Source organism: Schistocerca gregaria, chromosome 6, assembly GCF_023897955.1.
Source record: "Schistocerca gregaria isolate iqSchGreg1 chromosome 6, iqSchGreg1.2, whole genome shotgun sequence".
Classification (NCBI taxonomy): Eukaryota; Metazoa; Arthropoda; class Insecta; order Orthoptera; family Acrididae; genus Schistocerca; species Schistocerca gregaria.
Genome location: NC_064925.1, coordinates 275,013,911 through 275,035,939, shown reverse-complemented (window position 1 = coordinate 275,035,939; position 22,029 = coordinate 275,013,911). Strand labels below are relative to the sequence as shown.

The 22,029-nt window shown below is 41.1% G+C and overlaps 1 protein-coding gene across 1 annotated transcript in view; it reads left to right on the top strand.

Moving 5' to 3' along the window:
- The first annotated feature begins 571 nt into the window (after positions 1-571).
- Positions 572-22,029, top strand: part of LOC126278207 (39S ribosomal protein L43, mitochondrial) — a 28,936-nt gene continuing 7,478 nt past the window's right edge. Inside the window, exons 1-3 of the mRNA XM_049978138.1 lie at positions 572-2,480; positions 2,556-2,662; positions 2,739-2,941. Of these exons, the coding sequence (XP_049834095.1) occupies positions 2,344-2,480; positions 2,556-2,662; positions 2,739-2,941 (447 nt within the window). The 5' untranslated portion in view covers positions 572-2,343. The remainder of the gene's footprint in view (positions 2,481-2,555; positions 2,663-2,738; positions 2,942-22,029) is intronic.

The window sequence follows — 22,029 nt, the reverse complement described above, 5'->3', positions numbered from 1 at the left end:
AAACAAGTTTTTCTTTCGTACCTTTCCATAGGTGTTCATTTATGCTGCCCTTGAGATGCATGGCATATGTCAATGCAGTATTCAGACTTTTCTCACATTGCAACGAACATGTCTTCACTTACAGCTTCTACAGGTGCTGTTATATCTCAGTTCATTCGTTGTTGTCGGAAACGGGGGCACATAAACAGTGTCTTTTATAAACGCCCGCAAGAAATAATCACATACAGTCAGGTCCGGTGATCTTGGACGCCAGTAATGTAGGGCTGAATCATTTGGTCCAGTGTGACCGATCCATCGTTCAGTAATCCGTTGATTTAAAAATTCCCGCACTTCCAGATGCCAAAGCTACTACATAGCGGAACCATGTAAAACGAGTTTGCTCTTTCCAACAATTCATTTGTTCGTCAAATAATATAATAGTTATGATTCTTTTAAATCTGATGATTCGTTTTAACATACCCTGTATTTGTAAAACCTCCTTGTAGAGTGTGTGTAATTTCCCTTCTGTACCACTTAACGACAAAAATGTCGTTAAGAACCTACCCTCCTTTTTTGCGTTGTTTTGCACTTGTTTTCTTCTGTAATATACAAGCTATGCCTGCAAGTTGCAAACAATTTGAGTTCGATAAATGTCATTGTTGTACAAATGTGGACTCCAGCCCCCACATATATAAGCTACTGCATAGTGCATGTGCAATTTGCTCGTGAAAGCAATTGAGAATCGCCTTGCGAAGACCACAATTACCGCGAGAACACACTCGAGGACAGCCGTTAGAGTCGCGACTCAAATTGAATTGACGTGACGATCAGTTTGAATTGGCCTTAAATGCCACTATTTGAAATGCTCTGTGGGATGTTTTGACATTATGTGACGTGGTATGATGTGACAAATGTGAATTGACCTTCACAATTCATTTGTTTTGCATTGAGTTAATGTGCTTTTCCGAAAATGATTCCTGTAATTCCCTCTAATAAATAGTTGTTGCAAAACCATTTTTTCGTCACTGAAAGCCATAAAACCTTAATTATTAAATAATAATTATGACATGCAAATTATTTGACGAATGTTAACCTGTAAATATATTTTGTACTTACAAATTTTTAAATTACATATAAAAGCCAATGCACACTGACCGTCACGTCAAAACATTCTGCAATGTTTCAAATGGCGACATCCGCATTGGTCGTCCCGTCACGTAACTGGCAAGGTTTCTCGGGAAAAAGTTTTGATGGGTTGTGTTATCCTCAGTTCATGACCTCCCAATACATGGCCATGCACAGATCTCCATATTTCGTTTCATTGTGGTTGCCGTTGTTGAGATCAGTTGTGTAATGTTCGTTATTTGTTATAAATTGTTTAATTTTATTTCTTTCGTTAACATTTTTAAGCAGTTATGAGAGGTTAATTGAAACAGTAAAGTAGCAATCATAGTTGTACGACATGAGCATAATAAATTACTTGCCCGCTACTACATGTATGAAGTGGATTACCGTATTGAAATGGATTGCAATATGGCTGCAACTTGAAATCAAAAAGTACTAAGTGTAGAATTTGATTGATTAGTAGGTGGAATTTATTCTAATATTGTACTGTATTTGTAGCTTCGCATGAAGAAATGGACAAACTTTTAAGACATTGCACCTTGTTTCTTTTAATATATGTTTGTGGCAGGCTTACTTTTTGTTAAGCGGTTGACTGTGTGTGAAGGTTTTGCAAGCATTATCTTGTGAATATTTATGATTTCACAAGCTAACCCCAGCACAAATAATGAACTACTAAAAGCCAGATGAGAGGTGTGAAGAAAACCTTTAAATCTTGAAGGGCAAGGTATTGAGGGAAATGTTACTACTGCACAAAAATTGCACTGGACAGGCTACTAAACCTTAAACAGACTCATTGTAACTCTTAACACTGGGTTTCTTTTAGTAATTCTAGATACAATTTAACATAACAAATTTAAAAAAACTGAAGCTTTAACTTTCTAAACTATTAAATTGAGATTTCTCTTCCTCGAGCTCCTTGTATGGTGTTTGAAATCACCCTTTTGTATTACGTTATTGCATTTTTCGAATCCACACTCTTAGAATGCCATGACGGCCAGTGTCAGTTGCCCTTAAAAAACTTGCAGGCGTACATGTCAACTGCATGGTCGACTTAGAAAGTTGTCGAACGCTGAAAAATCGATTCGATCATAACACAACATCCAAGCACAACAAATCCGGTATGAGATTAGGAAGTTGAGTTGTGTTTGTTTACAGCCTTCGGTGTGAGGCAGTGTTTGATACGAACAGGTTACAGTACACAGAAGGAAGAATCAGTGTGTTTAATAGCCGTTTCATATCATGTCGAACTCTCATTTATTTTTACCTTCGGGTTTTCCGAGAGCACCATTAGGAAATGGTTTGGGCAGATACATTTGTCAGTTGCAACGAATAACTATAAAATTTTGCAAAAATCATGGAGCAAGTAGAGGCGTCAGGTAAGTTATAAGGTAATACTCTAGAATCCAATGTTTTTATTGTGCTTCTTACCATTGCTGTGTGAAATCTTTTAGGGAATTCATTGAATGCGATCTGATTGATTTTGCACGTAAGAACCCTCAAACGGTAGTGTACGTAAAGCCCCGTCGACATCGATCACCTGTCATCAAAGCGGAATACCGTACGTTTTTCATTTTGCAACAAAATACTCTGTCTTGTTAAAGTAGTCGTTAAGGATTTAAAGATTTTTGTTTCAGTGAACGGAGAAAATCATCACATGAGTGTTCATAACTTTACATTAGATGAGATTCGCAAGTGGATATCGGTTTTATGCACGCAGAACCAAGGGTCGTTCGTACGTTATCGCAAAATGTGGCACACAGATCATCCTTCCATACAAGGTGTGTGGAACCCTTTCACTCACAGGCAGCCAGAACTGAATAAAGCCACGTTCCCACAGGTAAGATCAAACGCCACATACAAATTTGCACAATGAGAAAGCTTTTTTGATATAATTCTAGCTGACAGTAACATAAATTTTATAATAATGTTTGGCCGCTAGTAACACAGCAGTCATTTGCACAACCAGCAGTACCGTAAAGAAAATATGAAATGTGTTGGGACGAAAATTATTAACTAATTGTCATTAAATCCAACCTAACATTTGTATATGTGGTGCAGGAAGATTTTTTTGCAAAAGCGACAGATTTATTCAGCACTTCTATTTCAGCCTTATGTTGCAAGTCAGGAAGAATTTGGCTGTTTAATTTTTTTTTTTTTTTATGACATGTACACGTTTTTTGTTAGCTACACAAGAATGTTGCACAGGAAACATCGGGGAAACCTATACATGAAGTAAATCATACAGCATATTCCCATGAAATAATTCAGTGTATCATTGGTTTTATTTGGTTCTACAAGCTTTAAGACTCACTAAGAACATCAAGAGATTTGATTTTTAGTGACCAGTTGAATGCAATGCAAAACTGTGCTCATGGGAAAACAGCACTTGTTCATTGTCAAGTGTTATGCAAAGTACAAACCATGGCAAATGTGTGCAGAACTAAGGGTTAAGACTGTAAGTGTTTTGGAAGAACCTCTGGCAGTGCAAAGCTTGTGGCAAAATGGCACAAAAGTTGCTATGTAGAGAATAAAATCAACAACTATACGAGAAGAGTTGGAATGTCAGAAAACATTCCTCGAGTAAAGAAAGGCCTGGAACAAAGTGGAGTTCTTCCAGTGTTCTCAGAGTGAAATGTAATCTGGCATTTCGGATCCTAAGTTTTTCATTTCTTCAAATGAGGTGTGTTTTGTTCCACCAGGGTATGTGAACGTGAAGAGCATATGTCGTAGTGCAGAAATCTCAGAAAATCTCTGTCAGTACTTTCAAGCTTCATTGCACAATCTCAAGATTGGTGTTTGGTGCATAATATCTGGTGTCCGCATCGAAGTAAGATTCTTTCTTGAAATCATTAATGTCAACTGGTGTTTCGAGAATCAGTTTAATTCATATGTGGATCAACTCATAGAAGATGAACAACTGTGTGGACATTTTCAACAAGAGAAAGCAACAGCACTCACCACTTTGACAACTCAGACACAACTGCATGAGGTGAGGTGTTTAGTGAGGAGAGGACAGGACAATCAGCAGAGGCAGTACAATCTTATGCTCACCTTGATCACATGATCAGCCTCCTGGAGATTTTTACCTGTGGGGCCAATTGAAGGGTCAGGTCTCCTCAAATAATCTGCACATTCTGGAAGAGCTACAGCTGCACATTGAAAATGCTTCTGTTACTGTCCCTCGGGCAAAGCTGCTCTTCTTATTACCCAGGTTGATAAATTGAGCACAGCGTTGCATCAGTATCAACAGTGGACTTTCCCAGTGTCTACTGTGATGATCATAAAGTGTCAGTCCCACATTAGTCTTGTTATAAATATTTTCTGGGCCAGTTTTATTTTGGTTTCTGCTACTGTTGACTCCCTTAGTGTTAAGGCACTTTTAAACATCATAATCGAGTCAAACAGAGGAAGAAATAAATGAAATATAGGAAAGTATTGATGATTGGTTCTTGACAAGGTTATTAAAAGGAAGGTTGTCCCAAAGCAAAATGAGTCGTGACTGACTGTCCCAGTGATGTCACTATAGGAGTAAAGCAGGGAAATGGTTGGCACAGCTAGCAATTTGTAAAAGCAAATAGCTGCTCATAACTGCAATAAATTTTCAGAAAATTGTTTAAGGCAGTTGATAACCTATTTAGATGTTTTGTATTGGCTGAAGTGTGTCACTGCTGTGATTATCATTTTTGTGCTGCTACTTCCATTTGCAATGTCATATTTTGGAAGCGCACGTAAATGAAAAGTTTGTTTCTGATTTGCAGTTTTATAATTGCTGATAAACAATCAGTATATTTCCTTTGTACAGCAGTGCAGATTATCACTGTCGCTTTTTTCCCCTCAAAACTCTCCAAACCATTACATTGAAGTTATTTTATGTAACCAGGCATCTGTCTGAACTGTAAGCCCATTGCAATATAGGACTTTGAACATAAACAAATTTTCCAGACTTACTGTAGTAGTAGTTGTTGTGGTAGGCTGTTAGTGTGTCACTGTAGTTGTTCGCATAGTAAAGTGTGTAGCCAGCCAAGTAGAGGAGCAGTCAGCATCATATTTGACAGTAGATTCCTCTGGTGAAGGTTGAAGAGGAAAGTTAATATCATGCAGCCCACTTTCACCATGTGTTATTTCCAGTGTTTTTCCCATGTTGGGCAAAATAGCTCCAAATATATGTGGTTTCAAAAATCCTTACCTATCGTCTGCCTCCACTGAAGTTTCATTTGACAGAGGAATATCATCACCGTTGTGCCCCAAGGGTAGCAGCCATTGTCAATGTTTTGTTTCTGTTGGCGAATGAATTAAGTGGCAGTGATTGATTCCTCATATTTGTGAGGAAAATATTCTTTTGTATAACAGATTTTGTAACAGTTTTCTCACCTAAAAGTCTTATTCTCTCATCCAGAAAGTTCTTTCTCTTTAATTTAAATAAATGTATAATGCTTGAAAGTACAGAGATTCATTTGTCTCTGTCGCAGTAAAACCTTTTGTGCGGAGGTCTCACACAGCAGCAATACTATTTTAGTCAACATCTTGTGTGATATTGTTAATAAAAAATACCACAGCAGTTTTTCAGATAGTTTATTATGCCACCACAGATTTTATTCTAAACAAACATCTTCAAGTGACTGACAGTTCACCAACACTTGTAACTAATTCTCACAATTTGTCAGAACTGTGCCAGTGTCATAACTCAGATGTACAATTGCCATACATGACGCTAAGAGACACTTTCTTTAACATGACAAGCACACTAAAACATGTCGCGTGTACTAATCACTGTGCTTATTCCATGTGGTTAGTGAAGTGTTGAATTGTGCCCACCAAGATCCAGAATGTGCCATAGTGATAGCTATGACAATGTGACATTACTGACACTAGACATTATTGCAACTATTGCAGTGGACACGTGTTAACTGTTGGTAATGTTCCAAGTATTAAACAGCACATCTTATTCAATTAATAACTGCAATGGTTAGTGGTTATGTTTGTCATTTGAAGATGTTAATTTAGAATGATGTGTGTTGTGGGATTATAACCATACCTGAAATATTGGTACGGTGGTCTTTGCTAATATTTACATTACTTAGTTGTGGACACACAAAATAATAAAGATTATCTTGTATGGAGCAGATAATAGAATTCCACTGTTCAGTATTATCTGTGAATCAAAATTATGGTACACTGCTTGCTTCCACCCTTAAAACAAACAGCATACCATTACAAATAACACATTAGTATGCCAACCTATGACACAATCTTCAACGGAATATTATGTACACTGTTGACTACATTTATTTTGACAGTGAAGATGACTAGCCTTTTATTGGCTGCAAAACACCCGCAAGCACACCAGGAAAGCATGTGAAACCGTGTAAGCTCAATGTTTCCAGTATTGATAATCCTGGAAGTGGGAAACCAACCTTGTTTCTTAACCCTTGAGCGGGCGCACTGTCTTTCACAACGAGTGGGCTTGCTGTGTACTTTGATACTTGCAAAGAATCACTTTCTTTATGTTACCAAAGTAAACATTGTAAGAGCAAAATCACAGTTTACTTAGTATAATTAAACAACAATAAAATAAACTTACATAATATGAGCTAAAGCACTGTTTAATTAAGCAATAACAAAATAAACTTTCATTATACCACTTTGTTGCCATGGACAGATGTTACCTGTCAGTAATGACCCAAGGATTAAACAGTGCAGGTGCATCACATTCCTGCCAATCGCTTATTCAATTGGTAATTATCTTGTAGACAACTGCCTAATTGTGGAATTGTGCTGCTAACTCATAAAATGGTAATTTTCTTTCGGATCGTAAATTCTAGTTCACTGTTTATTTTATATTAGTGCTGCTCACTTGGACATACAACAACACAATTTATCACTGTTAGCTGAAGCGGTAATGAGGGAATTGCTATGGACTGACAATTGTGGAACAATAATGGAATGGGGCGAAGCAGTTTTATGTGCAGTTGGAGCATTGTATACATAGGTGCACCTGCTCAAGGGTTAAAAACAAATAGCACTTCCTGGATACAGTACAAAGCATAACCACTATACAGTTTCTTCTCTGGCCGCTTTACTTGTTTCTTTCCACTCAATAAACAGTAAACTCCTGCTTATCCGAAATCTGCTTTATACGAACAAATTTTTCCGATTTTCACGGCTTACATTGATGCTGTCTGATGTATCATGCATCTTCACTTTTGGCTAGCTAGAGTGACACTTGACAAGTTTCAACTTGTCTGCACCTGGAGCCATGCTTTCGGTGCTGTTTTTTCGGCAGTCACTGCTAATCAGTGCACGAACCCCTGTCAAAAGTATGAGTGTCGTCAATTTGTGCATGTGTTGGTTGAAGTTTTAGCATGTTTCTTGTTCGTATTGCTTGATTTCATGTCATTGCCATCTATTGGGACTCCTTGGAAGTACAGTAGGGACAGTATTGCTCTAGGTGGTGGGACATAGCCCTGTTGAAGCCAACAGTGGGAGTGCGGCACCAAACTCTTTCCGCCTGTTATTGGTACATCAAACGAAGCTGAGTCTTTAACATTTTGACAGTGAATGTACAACACACTGTTGTGTTGCTGCGTTGGCTTGGCTAGGACAGTGGAGAGGGGTTAGATGTATCGAATCTTTAAGTCAATGGCTGCCACAGCCTGGCTTCAAGTCAAAAGCTTTGCCTAGTGCATCTCAAGGGTTGTCAAGTAGTCCGCCTGTGTGCTTTTGATTCAACTTTTCGTGCTCATGCTTCAAAATGTCCAGAGGTGAATGTGGCCAAGAACCAAAAAAGAATCAGTCAAGTGTCGGTAAAAAAAGCTGAATGTGGCTATGGGTGTGAAGCGAAAAAAGAATGTGATCTCATTGGAACAAAAGCTTTGCGCTCTACAGAGAATTGATGCTGGTGAGCCACCCACAAAAGTTGCTGTGGATTTGAACATCAGTAGGAGTACAATTACTGATTGGAAGACAAATCATTTAGAAATTGAAAACTTTTGTTCCATCCAAGTGTGAGGCAGTGCAGTGAAGTCTTGAAAAACAATGAGAAAAGGTGCACATCCTTAGTTGGAAGAGGCCTTCTTTTTGTGGTACGAACAAATAAGAGCCAAAGGTATGCCAGTTTCAGGTCCTCTACTTTGTCAAAAAGCGATGACTTTTTATGAGCTGGTTGAAGGAAAGAAGCAAGGAGTCTTTGGAAGTGATGGTTGGCTGGATAGGTTCAAGAAGCGACATGGTATTCGTGAAATTGCCATAAGTGATTAATCATTATCCCTTTATGAAGCCACTATTGCTGATTTTAAGAAGAAACTGCACACAATCATTGACAAAGGTGGTTATCCTGGCGATCAGAGATCAACTTTATAACTGTGATGAAACTGGGTTGCATTACAAAATGTTGGCAACAAAAACTCTTGCCTCTAAACAAGAACAACTGGCATCTGATTATAGATAAAGCAAAGAAAGGGTTACTGCCCTCACATGCAGTAATGCTGCTGGCAATCATAAATTGTGCCTTGCTTTAATTGGCAAATCCAAAAAACCAAGAGCATTTAGATGGCAACCAGCTGATAAACCTTTTCCATTGTGGTACGTGAATCTGTCTTAGGGCACGGATGAATGGTGCCATCTTCAAAGAGTTGTTCCAGACAGAGTTTGTTACAGCTGTAGAAAAATACATGGAGGAAAATGGACTTCCTCAAAAAGCACTATTTCTTGTGGACTACACTCCTTCTCACCCAGATGATCTACAAGATAGGATATCAAAGCATGTTTCTCCCACCAATCGTCACGTCTCTATGTCAACTGATGGACCAAGATGTTCATGAGGCAATGAAAAAAACGTTACAGATGCAGGCTGCTGGAATACTTAATCAGTGCGATTGATGCTGAAGAAGCTCTTAAAAAAATTGATGTTTTAGGTGTCATTCATTGGATTGATGAAGCTTGGAATCTGTCTCTTCCAATTTCTCTCAATGGGTATTGGAAAAACTCGTAGATCATAAGGCAGCTCATCAGTGTTGGGAAGAAGGAGGCAACATTGAAGCTCAAGCTGGCGTGCCAGAAACAGATGAAAATGACGTAATTGTGGTAAATTTACTGGAGAAGCTACTGGGTTGTGAAGAAGCAAACTTCAAAGATGTTGAAGAGTGGATGGAAAAATACTTTTTTGATTTGGCTGAGGAAGAAATCGTCCAAATTGTGACCAATAAGGAAGTGTCAGAAAAAAATGTCTCTGATAACGAAGCAGAGAAAAATATTCCTCACACAGTCAGATACGAAGCGATCCAAGCCGCTCTGGAGCACATTAGCCAGCAGGAGGAGGTGACTTTATTGAAATGTTTCCAGCTTTGGAGATATATTACTGCAACAAAAGTTTCTTAAAAAACATTACGAACTTTTTTACCAAAAAATAAATTCTAATGAAGTGTCCTAGAACCTCAAGGACCATAAGTTAAAAGTTTTTTGTTTTTTTACTTTAAAGGTCTTTAGGCAAACTTTTCATTCCTTTGAGTAAGCTGTAGATTTGTTTCATAATTTTGTACAGTAGTTTATTTGTGATTCAAAAGAGCAGGTAATAAAATTAAAACTCCTGTTTTTTCCATGCTGCTAAATAAGGTGGATTTTTTTTCTGCAAGAACACAAAATAAATAAGCTTTGTTGTTCAGCATTTAAAAACTTTTGAGTTTTCAATCATACTTTGGTGTCCTTTTAACACGTCAACACAATTTTGTCAGTCAAAAACATTCAGGCTTATTCACAACCATATCAATAACATTCTACCATACCCTATCCACAATTTACGACTATATTTCACCATTTTGACCCAATTCTGGGTGTTTCACATGTAAAAATTGGGACTTGGTTTATCCGAAATTTTCATTATCTGATCCGGTTGCCGTTCTTATCATTTCGCATAAACGGGAGTTCACTATATCTCGAAAATAGTTTGCTTAAAATTTCAATCGCTCCCTCCTGCACTTGCTTCTTTCAACACAATACTTTACTTTAATTTTCATGTACTTTTCACTGTACCTCACAGCTAGTCTGTGATTTCTCTATTCTGATTCTTCTGTTCAATTGACAGTCCTCTGTAGTTCATTGCACTTGTTAGAGCACTTGTCCATGAAAGGCAAAGGTCCCGAGTTCGAATCTCGGTCCGGCACACAGTTTTAATCTGCCAGGAAGTTTCATATCAGCACACACTCCACTGTAGAGTGAAAATTTCCTTCTAGATATAGATTCTCTCTTCTCCCAGTGGGACAAATGTCTTAATGCATTTGGTTATTATTCTTGAATGGAACCATTCCATGATCCCATTTTAGCTGGTGTTTATTTTATATTTGACTGCCCCTTGTGCATGGCGATTAAGAGCAGTCCTATTGCACATTCCTGGGGCACAACTGATAATACCCTTGTTCTGAAGAACAGTTGCCGTCAAGGACAATGTACTGGATTCCATTACCTAAGAAGTGTTTGAGTCACTCATATCTTGGTACTTATGCCATATGCTTGTACCTATGTTAACAGTCTGCAGTGGGGCACCATGTCAAACACTTCCTGGAAATCTGGAATCTGCCTGTTGCCCTTCATCCATGGTTTGCAGGATGCCATGTGAGAAAATGACAAGTTATTTTGGATGAGCAGTGCTTTCTACATCCATGCTAATTTGTGCATAGAACCTTTTCTGTCTCAAGGAAATTTATTATATCTAAACTGAGAATATGTTCAAGAATTCTGCAGCAGATGGATGTTACAGATATTGATCTATAATTATGCATATCCGTTTTTTTACTCTTCATATAAACAGGAGTTACTTAGGCTTATTTACAGTTTCTTTGGACTTTGTGCTAGGTGAGACAAATTCACGTTAAGTAAAGAGCCAGTGCCACAATGTAGTCCCTTTAAGACCCAACTAGTATTCCATCTGTATCTGTTGACTTTTATTTTCAACTCTTTCAGTTGCTTCTCTACTCCAGGAAGACATTTTACTATATCCCCTATTTGGCAGTCTGTGCTACAGTCAAGTGATTGTATGTTTTGATGATCCTACTAACTCTTGCCTGTTGACACTGGAACATTCTTTTTTGAACCGATAGTGCAACAATCTCTGCTTCCTCATCATTTTCTGAATTTTATTATTTGAAACAATTGTCGGTCTCTTTATACCATTTTATTTGGCACATATTATCCACGGCATGTTTACAATCATTTTAAAGTTTGTCTAAGTAGGATGCTAACAACTACCTATCTGCTCTTTATAACACAAAACTCTCCTAGCCATCTTGATGAATTTATTAACTTTAGTAACCCTCATTACTTTGATGACATCTTGATCTGTAATCCCTCTCTCTATACTGAAACTGCTATGCCATTTGGATAATTTTGTGAGGTAGTTCCAGAAATAAACATAAAGTATTCATTGCACAGAAATTAACTGTTACAATACCTTGGGTCCATCCTCAAACTTCATGTAGGCAATTATTTAAAATAATTAGGCCTATCACCAACAGACCATGATACATTTGCTCATTTTTGAAGTTTTTGAGAATATTATTTCACAGTTTGAAAATAGTAGTATTCATAAATATAACGCTAGAAACAACGTAACCACTGTCCAACTCTTGACCATACTAGGGAGAAAAAAATATGCAGCCATAAAAAGAACCACCTTTGTGAATTAAAAGTCCTGGCAGATAATGGAAGTTTTAAAAACAAATTTAAGTTCTGCTTTATAACTGCTTCTACTCAATACATAGTATATCCAGAATGAATTTTCTCCTGCAGGGGAGTATGCACAAGTTTTAAATTTCCTAGCTGTTTAAAACAGTGTGCCATACTGGGACTCAAACCAGCACACTGTTTTCATCTGCCAGGAAGTTTTAGATAGTATCTGCTTGTTTTGGGGTTTCATTTATCGTATTTTGCTATAGAGTCAGATTAAAGAAAGAATCCAGTTATGTGACTATCAAGCATGTAGCTCCATTTTACAGAGAGAATCTATTATATTTGTAAAATTACAGACATTTATAGTAGCCACAGAATATGTAAAATTATGCAGCAAACTTCAAAGAATCTTAACTGGTTAGTCTACCATCTCTGATGTATTTTGGGATAATGGCTGTGTTGTGAAACACTGTGAATTAGAAGTAGAGCTGTGGCATATGAATTGTAATGTAACAACTGCATATAATAATTTGACTGGATTGATAAAAAAATCTACTCACCAAGTGGTGGCAGAACACACTTGTAACAGAAGGTTGTAATTAGGCAAGCTTTCGGAACCAGTGGCTCCTTCAGGCCCAGGGGTTGAAGGGGAAAGAAGAGGGGTGAAGGAAAAGGACTGGAGAAGTCTAGGAAAAGGGATAAATTTTGGGAAATCCCCTCAAACCGCAGGTCATAAGAAACTTACAGCATGGGATGAGAAGGAAAGACTGATTGTAGGGGACTGCATCGGATGAGATTTGAAAACATGAGAGCTTAAAGATGGAAGACAATGTAATATGCAGGACAGAGATTACTGATTAAACATAACACATAAGTTAATAAGAATGAAAAGGTAAGTGCATTGTACATAACAGAGATGGGAGGGGGAGGTGAAAAATAGACGGGTAAGACAATGAAAGAGCACAAAACTAAAACGGAGTGAAGAAAAGAGTAGCTGACGTGAACAAATGCTGAGATGGAAGAAATTAACATAAATTAATGCCAGCTGAGTGGCAAGAACCAAGAACATGTTGTAGTGCTAGTTCCCACCTGCAGAGTTCTGAGAAACTGGTGTCTGGGGAAAGAATCCAGATGGCACTATGGTGAAACATGCACTGAGGTCACAATTGTCTTGTTGTAGGGCATGCTCTGCAACAGGATACTGCGTGTTGCCACAATGCACCCATTGCATATGCCCATCAATTCTAATTGGTAATTTGGTGGTAGTCATGCCAATGTAAAATGTCGAACACTGTTTACATAACAGCTAGTATATGAGTGTCGTACACTCATTCATCCAAAAGAAGGGAGAAGCAAGTCGTCCTGGTAATAAGAATACTTTGGGCTGCAGTAACAGGGCTCATGGAGTCATGAATAACCACGAGTTTCCGGTGATAAAGAGGAAGGAAGGGGACATTTGAAAAAGTGTCCCCCTTTTATATCCATAAGGATTTGGAAGGCCTTTCTGGAACATTGTTAATCGAAACTAACAGATCAAAGTAGGTAGACCTTCCTAAAAAATTGCAGAAACTGGGCCACTATAATGTCATTGTTGAGATGCACACCTCTCTCAACTCCAGTAAGGGCATTGTCAGATGCTGAGATATCATGGACATGAACATAGCAGATCTGAAGCAAGAATGGGCATTCCAAGGAATAGTCGATGTGGAGCAATGAATGTTCAGGAATAATGGAGCAACTGAACGGACTGTCACTTTTGTTGTCAAATTCAATTCTCAGACACTGCTTGAATATCTTATGGTGGGGTTTCTTCATCTTAATGTTCGGCCTTACATTCCAAACCCTACGCAAAGCTATAAATGCCAGCATTTCAGCCACACAACCATGAGGTGCAGAGGTGAAGCGATCTGCGGAAACTGCCGAAAAGCCACTCATAACACTGGGACCAACTGCTCGTCCCCAGTGATCTGCATCAACTGATCTGGGAATCACCCAGTCTGTTTTTGCTGAAGAACCCAAAATACAGGAGATAAAAGTGGCCAAGCAGATCCCCGATGCAAAACCCAAAAAAGAAAATAAGGTGACAAAATCCACTGTCTATTCTACCTTATATTCTTCCATGGTGCAGAAACCTACTCCCAAGGCGGATGCTTCGACACAGATGACGCATAGTGTGTCTGTATCCACCACAGGCACCTGTTATTGCATGTGTACATGTCAAGGGAAAAAGAGTAAAGACAAAGCAATCCAGGCACCTACAACAGGAAAGACCAACAGCAGTTCCACACCAAGCATCTACATCTAGATTCTACATCTACATTTATACTCCGCAAGCCACCCAACAGTGTGTGTCGGAGGGCACTTTACGTGCCATTGTCATTACCTCCCTTTCCTGTTCCAGTCGCATATAATTCACGGGAAGAACGACTACCGGAATGCCTCCATGTGCGCTCAAATCTCTCTAATTTTACATTCGTGATTTCCTCAGGAGGTATAAGTAGGGGGAAGCAATATATTCGATACCTCATCCAGAAACGCACCCTCTTGAAACCTGGACAGCAAGATACACCGCGATGCAGAATGCCTCTCTTGCCGAGTCTGCCACTTGAGTTTGCTAAACATCTCTGTAATGCTATCACGGTTACCAAATAACCCTGTGACGAAACGCGCCACTCTTCTTTGGATCTTCTCTATCTCCTCCGTCAACCCGACCTGGTATGGATCCCACACTAATGAGCAATACTCAAGTATAGGTCAAACGAGTGTTTTGTAAACCACCTCCTTTGTTGATTGACTACATTTTCTAAGGACTCTCCCAATGAATCTCAACTTGGTACCCGCCTCACCAACAATTAATTTTATATGATCATTCCACGTCAAATTGTTCCGCACGCATACTCCCAGATATTTTACAGAAGTAACTGCTACCAGGGTTTGTTCCGCGATCATATAATCATACAATAAAGGATCCTTTTTTCTGTGTATCCGCAATACATTACTTTTGTCTATGTTAAGGGTCAGTTGCCACTCCCTGCACCAAGTGCCTATCCGCTGCAGATCTTCCTGCATTTCTCTGCAATTTTCTAATGCTGCAACTTCTATGTATACTACAGCATCATCCGTGAAAAGCCACATGGAACTTCTGACACTATCTACTAGGTCATTTATATATATTGTGAAAAAGCAATGGTCTCATAACACTCCCCTGTGGCATGCCAGAGGTTACTTTAACATCTGTAGACGTCTCTCCATTGATAACAACATGCTGTGTTCTGTTTGCTAAAAACTCTTCAATCCAGCCACACAGCTGGTCTGATATTCTGTAGGCTCTTACTTTATCAGGCGACAGTGCAGAACTGTATTGAATGCCTTCTGGAAGTAAAGGAAAATGTCATCTACCTGGGAGCCTGTATCTAATATTTTCTGGGTCTCTTGAACAAATAAAGCGAGTTGGGTCTCACACAGTCGCTGTTTCCGGAATCCATGTTGATTCCTACAGAGTAGATTCTGGGTTTCCAGAAATGACATGATACAGAAGCATAAAACATGTTCTAAAATTCTACAACGGATCGATGTCAGAGATATAGGTCTATACTTTTGCGCATCTGCTCGACGACCCTTCTTGAATACTGGGACTACCTGTGCTCTTTTCCAATCATCTGGAACCTTCCATTCCTCTAGAGACTTGCGGTACACGGCTGTTAGAAGGGGGGGAAGGGGGGCCAATTCTTTTGCATACTCTGTGTAGAATCGATTTGGTATCCTGTCAGGTCCAGTGGACTTTCCTCTGTGGAGTGATTTCAGTTGCTTTTCTATTCCTTGGACACTTATTTTGATGTCAGTCATTTTTTCGTTTGTGCGAGGATTTAGAGAAGAAACTGCAGTGCGGTCTTCCTCTGTGAAACAGCTTTGGAGAAAGGTGTTTAGTATTTCAGCTTTATGCGTGTCATCCTCTGTTTCAATGCCATCATCATCCCAGAGTGTGTGGATATGCTGGTTCGAGCCACTTACTGAATTAACGTAAGACCAGAACTTCCTAGGATTTTCTGTCAAGTTGGTACATAGAATTTTACTTTCGAATTCACTGAATGCTTCACGCATAGCCCTCCTTACGCTAACTTTGACATCGTTTAGCTTCTGTTTGTCTGAGAGGTTTTGGCTGCATTTAAACTTGCAGTGAAGCTCTCTTTGCTTTCACAGTAGTTTCCTAACTCTGTTGTTGAACCACGGTGGGTTTTTCCCGTCCCTCACAGTTTTACTCTGCACGTACCTGTCTAAAATGCATTTTACAATTGCCTTAAATTTTTTCCATAAACACTCAACATTGTCAGTGTCGGAACAGAAATTTTCATTCTGACCTGTTAGGTAGTCTGAAATCTGCCTTCTATTACTCTTGCTAAACAGATAAACCTTCCTCCTTTTTTTATATTCCTATTTACTTCCATATTCTGGGATGCTGCAATGGCCTTACGATCACTGATTCTCTGTTCTGTGCTTACAGAGTCGAAAAGTTCGGGTCTGTTTGTTATGAGTAGGTCCAAGATGTTATCGCCATGAGTCAGTTCTCTGTTTAATCGCTCGAGGTAATTTTCGGATAGTGCACTCCGTATAATGTCACTCGATGCTCTGTCCCTACCACCCATCCTAAACATCTGAGTGTCCCAGTCTATATCTGGTAAATTGAAATCTCCACCTAAGACTATGACATGCTGAGACAATTTATGTGAAATGTATGCCATATTTTCTCTCAGTTGTTTTGCCACTAATGCTGCTGAGTAGGCAGGTCAGTAAAAGGAGCCAATTATTAATCTAGCTCGGTTGTTGAATGTAACCTCCACCCATAATAATTCACAGGAACTATCTAATTCTACTTCACTACAGGATAAACTGCTACTAACAGCGACAAACACACAACCACCGGTTGCATGAAATCTATCCTTTCTAAACACTGCCTGTGCCTTTGTAAAAATTTCAGCTGAATTTATCTGGCTTCAGCCAGCTTTCCGTACCTATAACGATTTCAGCTTCGGTGCTTTCTATCAGCGCTTGAAGTTCCGGTACTTTACCAATGCAGCTTCAACAGTTTACAATTACAATACTGATTGCTGCTTGGTCCACGCATGTTCTGACTTTGCCCTGCACCCTTTGAGGCTGTTGCCCTTTCTGTACTTGCCCGAGGCCATCTAACCTAAAAAAAACCCAAGTCCACACCACACAACACCTGCTACCCATGTAGCCATCTGCTGTGTGTAGTGGACTCCTGACCTATCCAGCCGTACCTGAAACCCCACCACCCTATAGCGCAAGTAAAGGAATCTGCAGCCCACACGGTCGCAGCACCGTCTCAGCCTCTGATTCAGACCCTCCACTCGGCTCTGTACCAAAGGTCCGCGATCAGTCCTGTTGACGCTGCTGCAGATGGTGAGCTCTGCTTTCATCCCATTAGAGAGACGGGCAGTCTTCACCAAATCAGATAGCCGCCGGAAGCCACAGAGGATTTCCTCCGATCCATAGCAACACACATCATTGGTGCCGACATGAGTGACCACCTGCAGATGGGTGCACCCTGTACCCTTCATGGCATCCTGAAGCACGCTTGCCATATCTGGAATGACTCCCCCGGTATGCACACAGAGTGCACATTGATTTTCTTCCCCTCTTGCTGCCATATCCCTAAGGGGCCCCATTACGTGCCTGACCTTGGAGCTCCCAACTACCAGTAAGTCGACCCTCTGCGACCACCCGGATCTTGCAGACTGAGGGGTAACCTCTGGAACAGGACAAGCAGCCATCTCTGGCCGAACATCAGTATCAGCTGGAGACAGAGCCTGAAACCAGTTCGTCAGACAAACTGGAGAGGCCCTCCGTTCAGCCCTCCGGAATGTCTTTCGCCCCCTGCCACACTTCTAGACGACCTCTCACTCTATGGGTGAGGGGTCAGCCTCAATGTGGGCAGTATCCTGGGCAGCCACAGCCGTAGTCCGATCGGGGGATGCGTGGGACGAGCTGGTCGTCCCTGACAAACCCCCATCCGGACCCCCACAGCGATGCCCATTTTCAACATCCTCAAGCTGTGTGACCGAAGCCAACACTGCCTGAAGCTGGGAGCGAAGGGATGCCAACTCAGCCCGCATCGAACACAGCAGTCACAGTCCCTATCCATGCTAAATACTGTTGTGCAAAGAACGTCTAAACTAATCTACAGAGTGCACAAACAATTCGACACAAAATTTAAATGGTTATTAAAATACAAGATTGCCTAGTAAATGCAGTAATGCTGCTGCTTGCGCACTGCTGACACACTGCTCGGCAGCAGAAGGAGACTACGCTATTTTACACTATTCAGGTACTAAAATGCGATGCTACAACTCTTAAATACTATAACATGCCCAAAATTTATGAATTAAACAATGCAAGTACCCAAAAACACGCAAAGAAATTAATAATTAAACTATGTAACAAATAAGTGAGCTAAGAGTATACGACTTGCTGCTGGCAGCTGCTTGTCCAACGGTGGCAGGGAGCATACAGAAGGTATAAGAAAAGCAGAGTGCCTCTCAACACTCCCTTTTCCCCTCATCCTCGAAGGGACAGGGTGCAGGGACAGGCTCACGACATTTGGGTCAAAAGCTGTCTTGAGCGCTGTTAGATGTCATTCTTTGCTGTTTGATGGTGCAAAGATAGGGTTAAATTAAAACCGCACCGATGACATAATTATCATACTACAGTGGATCACGAATGGGTTCAGAACTCGTGCAAGAACTGAAACTCTTACCACAGGCACATCCCTTGTGGTTTTGTTTACAAGAAACACATTTTAAAGATACAGATGTCCCTTTGCTACAGGGATGTATGCTACAGCACAAGGATGACGTATCGGGGGGAAAGGGCCAAGGGAGGTGTCACAGTGTTTGTCACTAAAACACACCACTCCTCAGTTCTGTCCTTGGCTACTGACCTGCAAGCAGTTGCAGTTCAAATTCATGTATGTTGAAAGATCACTGTTTGCTCAATGTATTTACCTCCGCAAGATGTACTAGACTCTGAGTTTCTCACAGGTCTTATCGCACAACTCCCACAAGCATTCCTCCTCCTGGGAGGCTTCAATGCCCATCATGTCATGTGGGGCTCAACCAATATTTGCCCTCAGGATTGAGTTTTGGAGGGCCACATGATGTCTCACAAGCTGTGCGTCCTCAACATGGATACTCTCACACGTTTCTCTACTGCTATTGGGTCATTCTTAGCCAACAACCTCTCTTTCTGTTCTCCCGCCCTCACCATTTCTGTTCAGTGGGAGGTCATTGACGACCTTCATCCCAGTGACTACTTCCCAATCCACCTTCACCTTCTAAATGGCTCACCACCTGAAGTTAAGCCCCCAAAATGGATGGTCAGAAGGGCTAAATGGACGCGTTTCAGCCAGCTGGCTGTGTTCGAACGCTGCAACAGCGTCCAAGGATGGGTGGACCACATCTCACAAATGATCATTCATGCTGCTGACTTCTCCATCCCCCAGTTCTCAGGTCCGAGAATAAGAAAAGGTCATGGCAAGCGTTCCTGGACTCCGTCAATCATTCCACTTCTTCTATAAAAGTATGGGAAGCCATCTGGAGGATTTCTGGTAAACACAGCTGTTTACCGATAGCAGCACTGCTGGAACAGGGGTGCCTCCAAACATCACCCAGAGACATTGTTCAGATGCTGGATGAACAATTTGTACTGCCAATGCAAGCCAGGATCTGGTGTTTCATCGCTATCGTGTGACTGTATCGAGGGAAAAGTTGGACTTCAGGTCCAACAGTTCTGAGGCCTATAACTCTGCTTTCTCCATGAGGGAGCTCGAATCACCATTGACTGAGATTCGTTACACTGCACTCGGTCATGACCAAATCTGGTACATCGTGCTTTGACACTTGCCAGCGGCATCAAAGGAAATCCTCCTCAAATGTTTTAATATAATATGGCAGACAGGCAACTTCCCCAACTCGTGGATGGAGGCAACTCTGATCCTTCTCCTCAAACCAGGAAAGGACTGCGCATGTCCCAGTAGTTATCAGAGTATCGCCTTAATGAGCTGTGTAGGAAAGACCCTGGAGCGAATGGGTAACCATCGTCTGGTGTGGTTTTTAGAGCCAGGCAACTCCTTAGCCACTCTCAGTGTGGATTCTGAAGATGTCAGTCCACTGTTGACAATCTGACTCTCCTAGAGGCAGCTATTCAGCAGGCTTTCCTCTGTAAGTATCATTATATCGGCATATTCTTCGATATAAGTAAGGCATACGATACAACTTGGAGACACTCCATCCTTGCACAATTGCATCAATGGTGCTTTTGTGGCCACCTCCCCATCTTTATATAGTCTTTCCTGTCTCAGTAGTTTTTTAGAACCCAAGTTGGTGACATACTGTCAGATTGATTTGAGCAGGAGAATGGTGTTCCTCAGGGCAGTGTTTTAAGTGTTACCCTCTTTGCCATAGTCATTCAACAGTATCACATCTACAGTAAGGACTCGTATACAGTGCTTGGGCCTCATTTTTTGCTCCCAATGGTCATGGTTACCGCACCTGTGGGAGCTGAAAGCCAGTACCCTGAAGACACTGAACATCATCAAGTATCAAGTACCTTAGCCACAGGTCGGACAGGGCGTGTTTCCTTCAGTTTTATTGGGCTTTTGTGTGTTGCGGCTGGACTATGGTTGCTCCGTGTGTGGGTCAGCGAGGCCCTCATACTTGCATAACATCGACGCTGTCCAACAGAGGGGATTTGGCTGGCCACGGGTGCTTAGTGGACCAGTCCCATACCTATTATCAGTGCTGAGGTGGTGGAACCACCTCATGGTGCATCACACATGTAAGTTCCTTGCAGCTCCAACTTCACCTGCACACCATACTGTTGCTGGTCCACCTTTGGAACACCTTTTTTCCAGCCATCCATGAACCACAATGCCATGTGGGATCCGTGTGCAGTGTGTGTTTTAGTCACTCAGTGTGGAGCCAATACGACCCCAAATCCAAGATTTTAAGCAGCTGCTGCCCTGGTTACTGGAAAGGCCCAGAGTGATTCTGGATTTGAAGTGGTGCAGGAGAGATAGCATTCCTGCTTCTGTTTTTAAAAAGATATTCTGTGATACCATGACCATGTAGCTGTTTTTATGGATGTGTCTAAGCAGGTAGACTCTGTTGATTACTCTGTCGTTTTTGTGGCTCATGTCCTTATGACCAGACTGCGTCCAGAATTTATCGCCTTCGACATAGAATTATATACGATGTTGTGAGCACTGGAACAGATGAGACGTTCTCCCAGTGTTAGATTTCTCGTCTGTTAAAATTCACTGAGCAGTGTCTTTTATTCTCTCCAACGTTTGGAGCCTACCCAGCATATGGTTCAAATGGCTCTGAGCACTATGTGACTTAACTTCTGAGGTCATCAGTCGCCTAGAACTTCTGAGGTCATCAGTCACCTAGAACTAATTAAGCCTAACTAACCTAAGGACATCACACACCTCCATGCCCGAGGCAGAATTCGAACCTGCGACCGGAGCGGTCGCTCAGCTCCAGACTGTAGCACCTAGAACCGCACGGCCACTACGGCCAGCCTACCCAGCAGACACAGTAACCAAGAATATCCAGGATGCCCTCCTACAACTACAATGACTGGAGAAGGAGGTGTCTTTCTTCTGGGTACCTGGGCACATTGTAATTGCAGGGAATGAAAGGGCAGATCGAGCAGCCAAGGAGGCATGTAGTGATCCTCTGGTAATTCAGTGTGCTATCCCTCTGCATGCTATCACCTCGTTGTTGGGGTACAAAGTTGTGTTGATGGGAAGACAAGTGGTTGGCAGAAGCTCCATGTCATAAAGCCCGTAACTCAGCCATGGAGTACTTCCATCCAGTCACATTGGTGGGACGAGGTCCTTCTTACTTGTCTTCGCATAGGCCATAGCTGTATGACATGGATTCTCATTCCGGCGAGAGGACCCTCCAGTGTGTGGTGCTTATGGCATGCAGATCACGGTGCACCACATTTTATTGGACTGCATTTTATTTGCTGACCAGCAGACTGCGGCGGATCTGCCATCTATTTTATGTAATGATCAAATGAATGTGGTTAGGGTTGTAAAGTTTTTGCGAATTGTCCAATGCTTTTAACAAGATTTTAAGTAGAAGTTCTTAATGTGTCAAAGGGTGGCCAGCTCACCCTAGATTTTTGTAAGTGTTGAGCCAGTCACATTTCCCTGTGCTTTTCTTTTAATTTTTCTGTGTT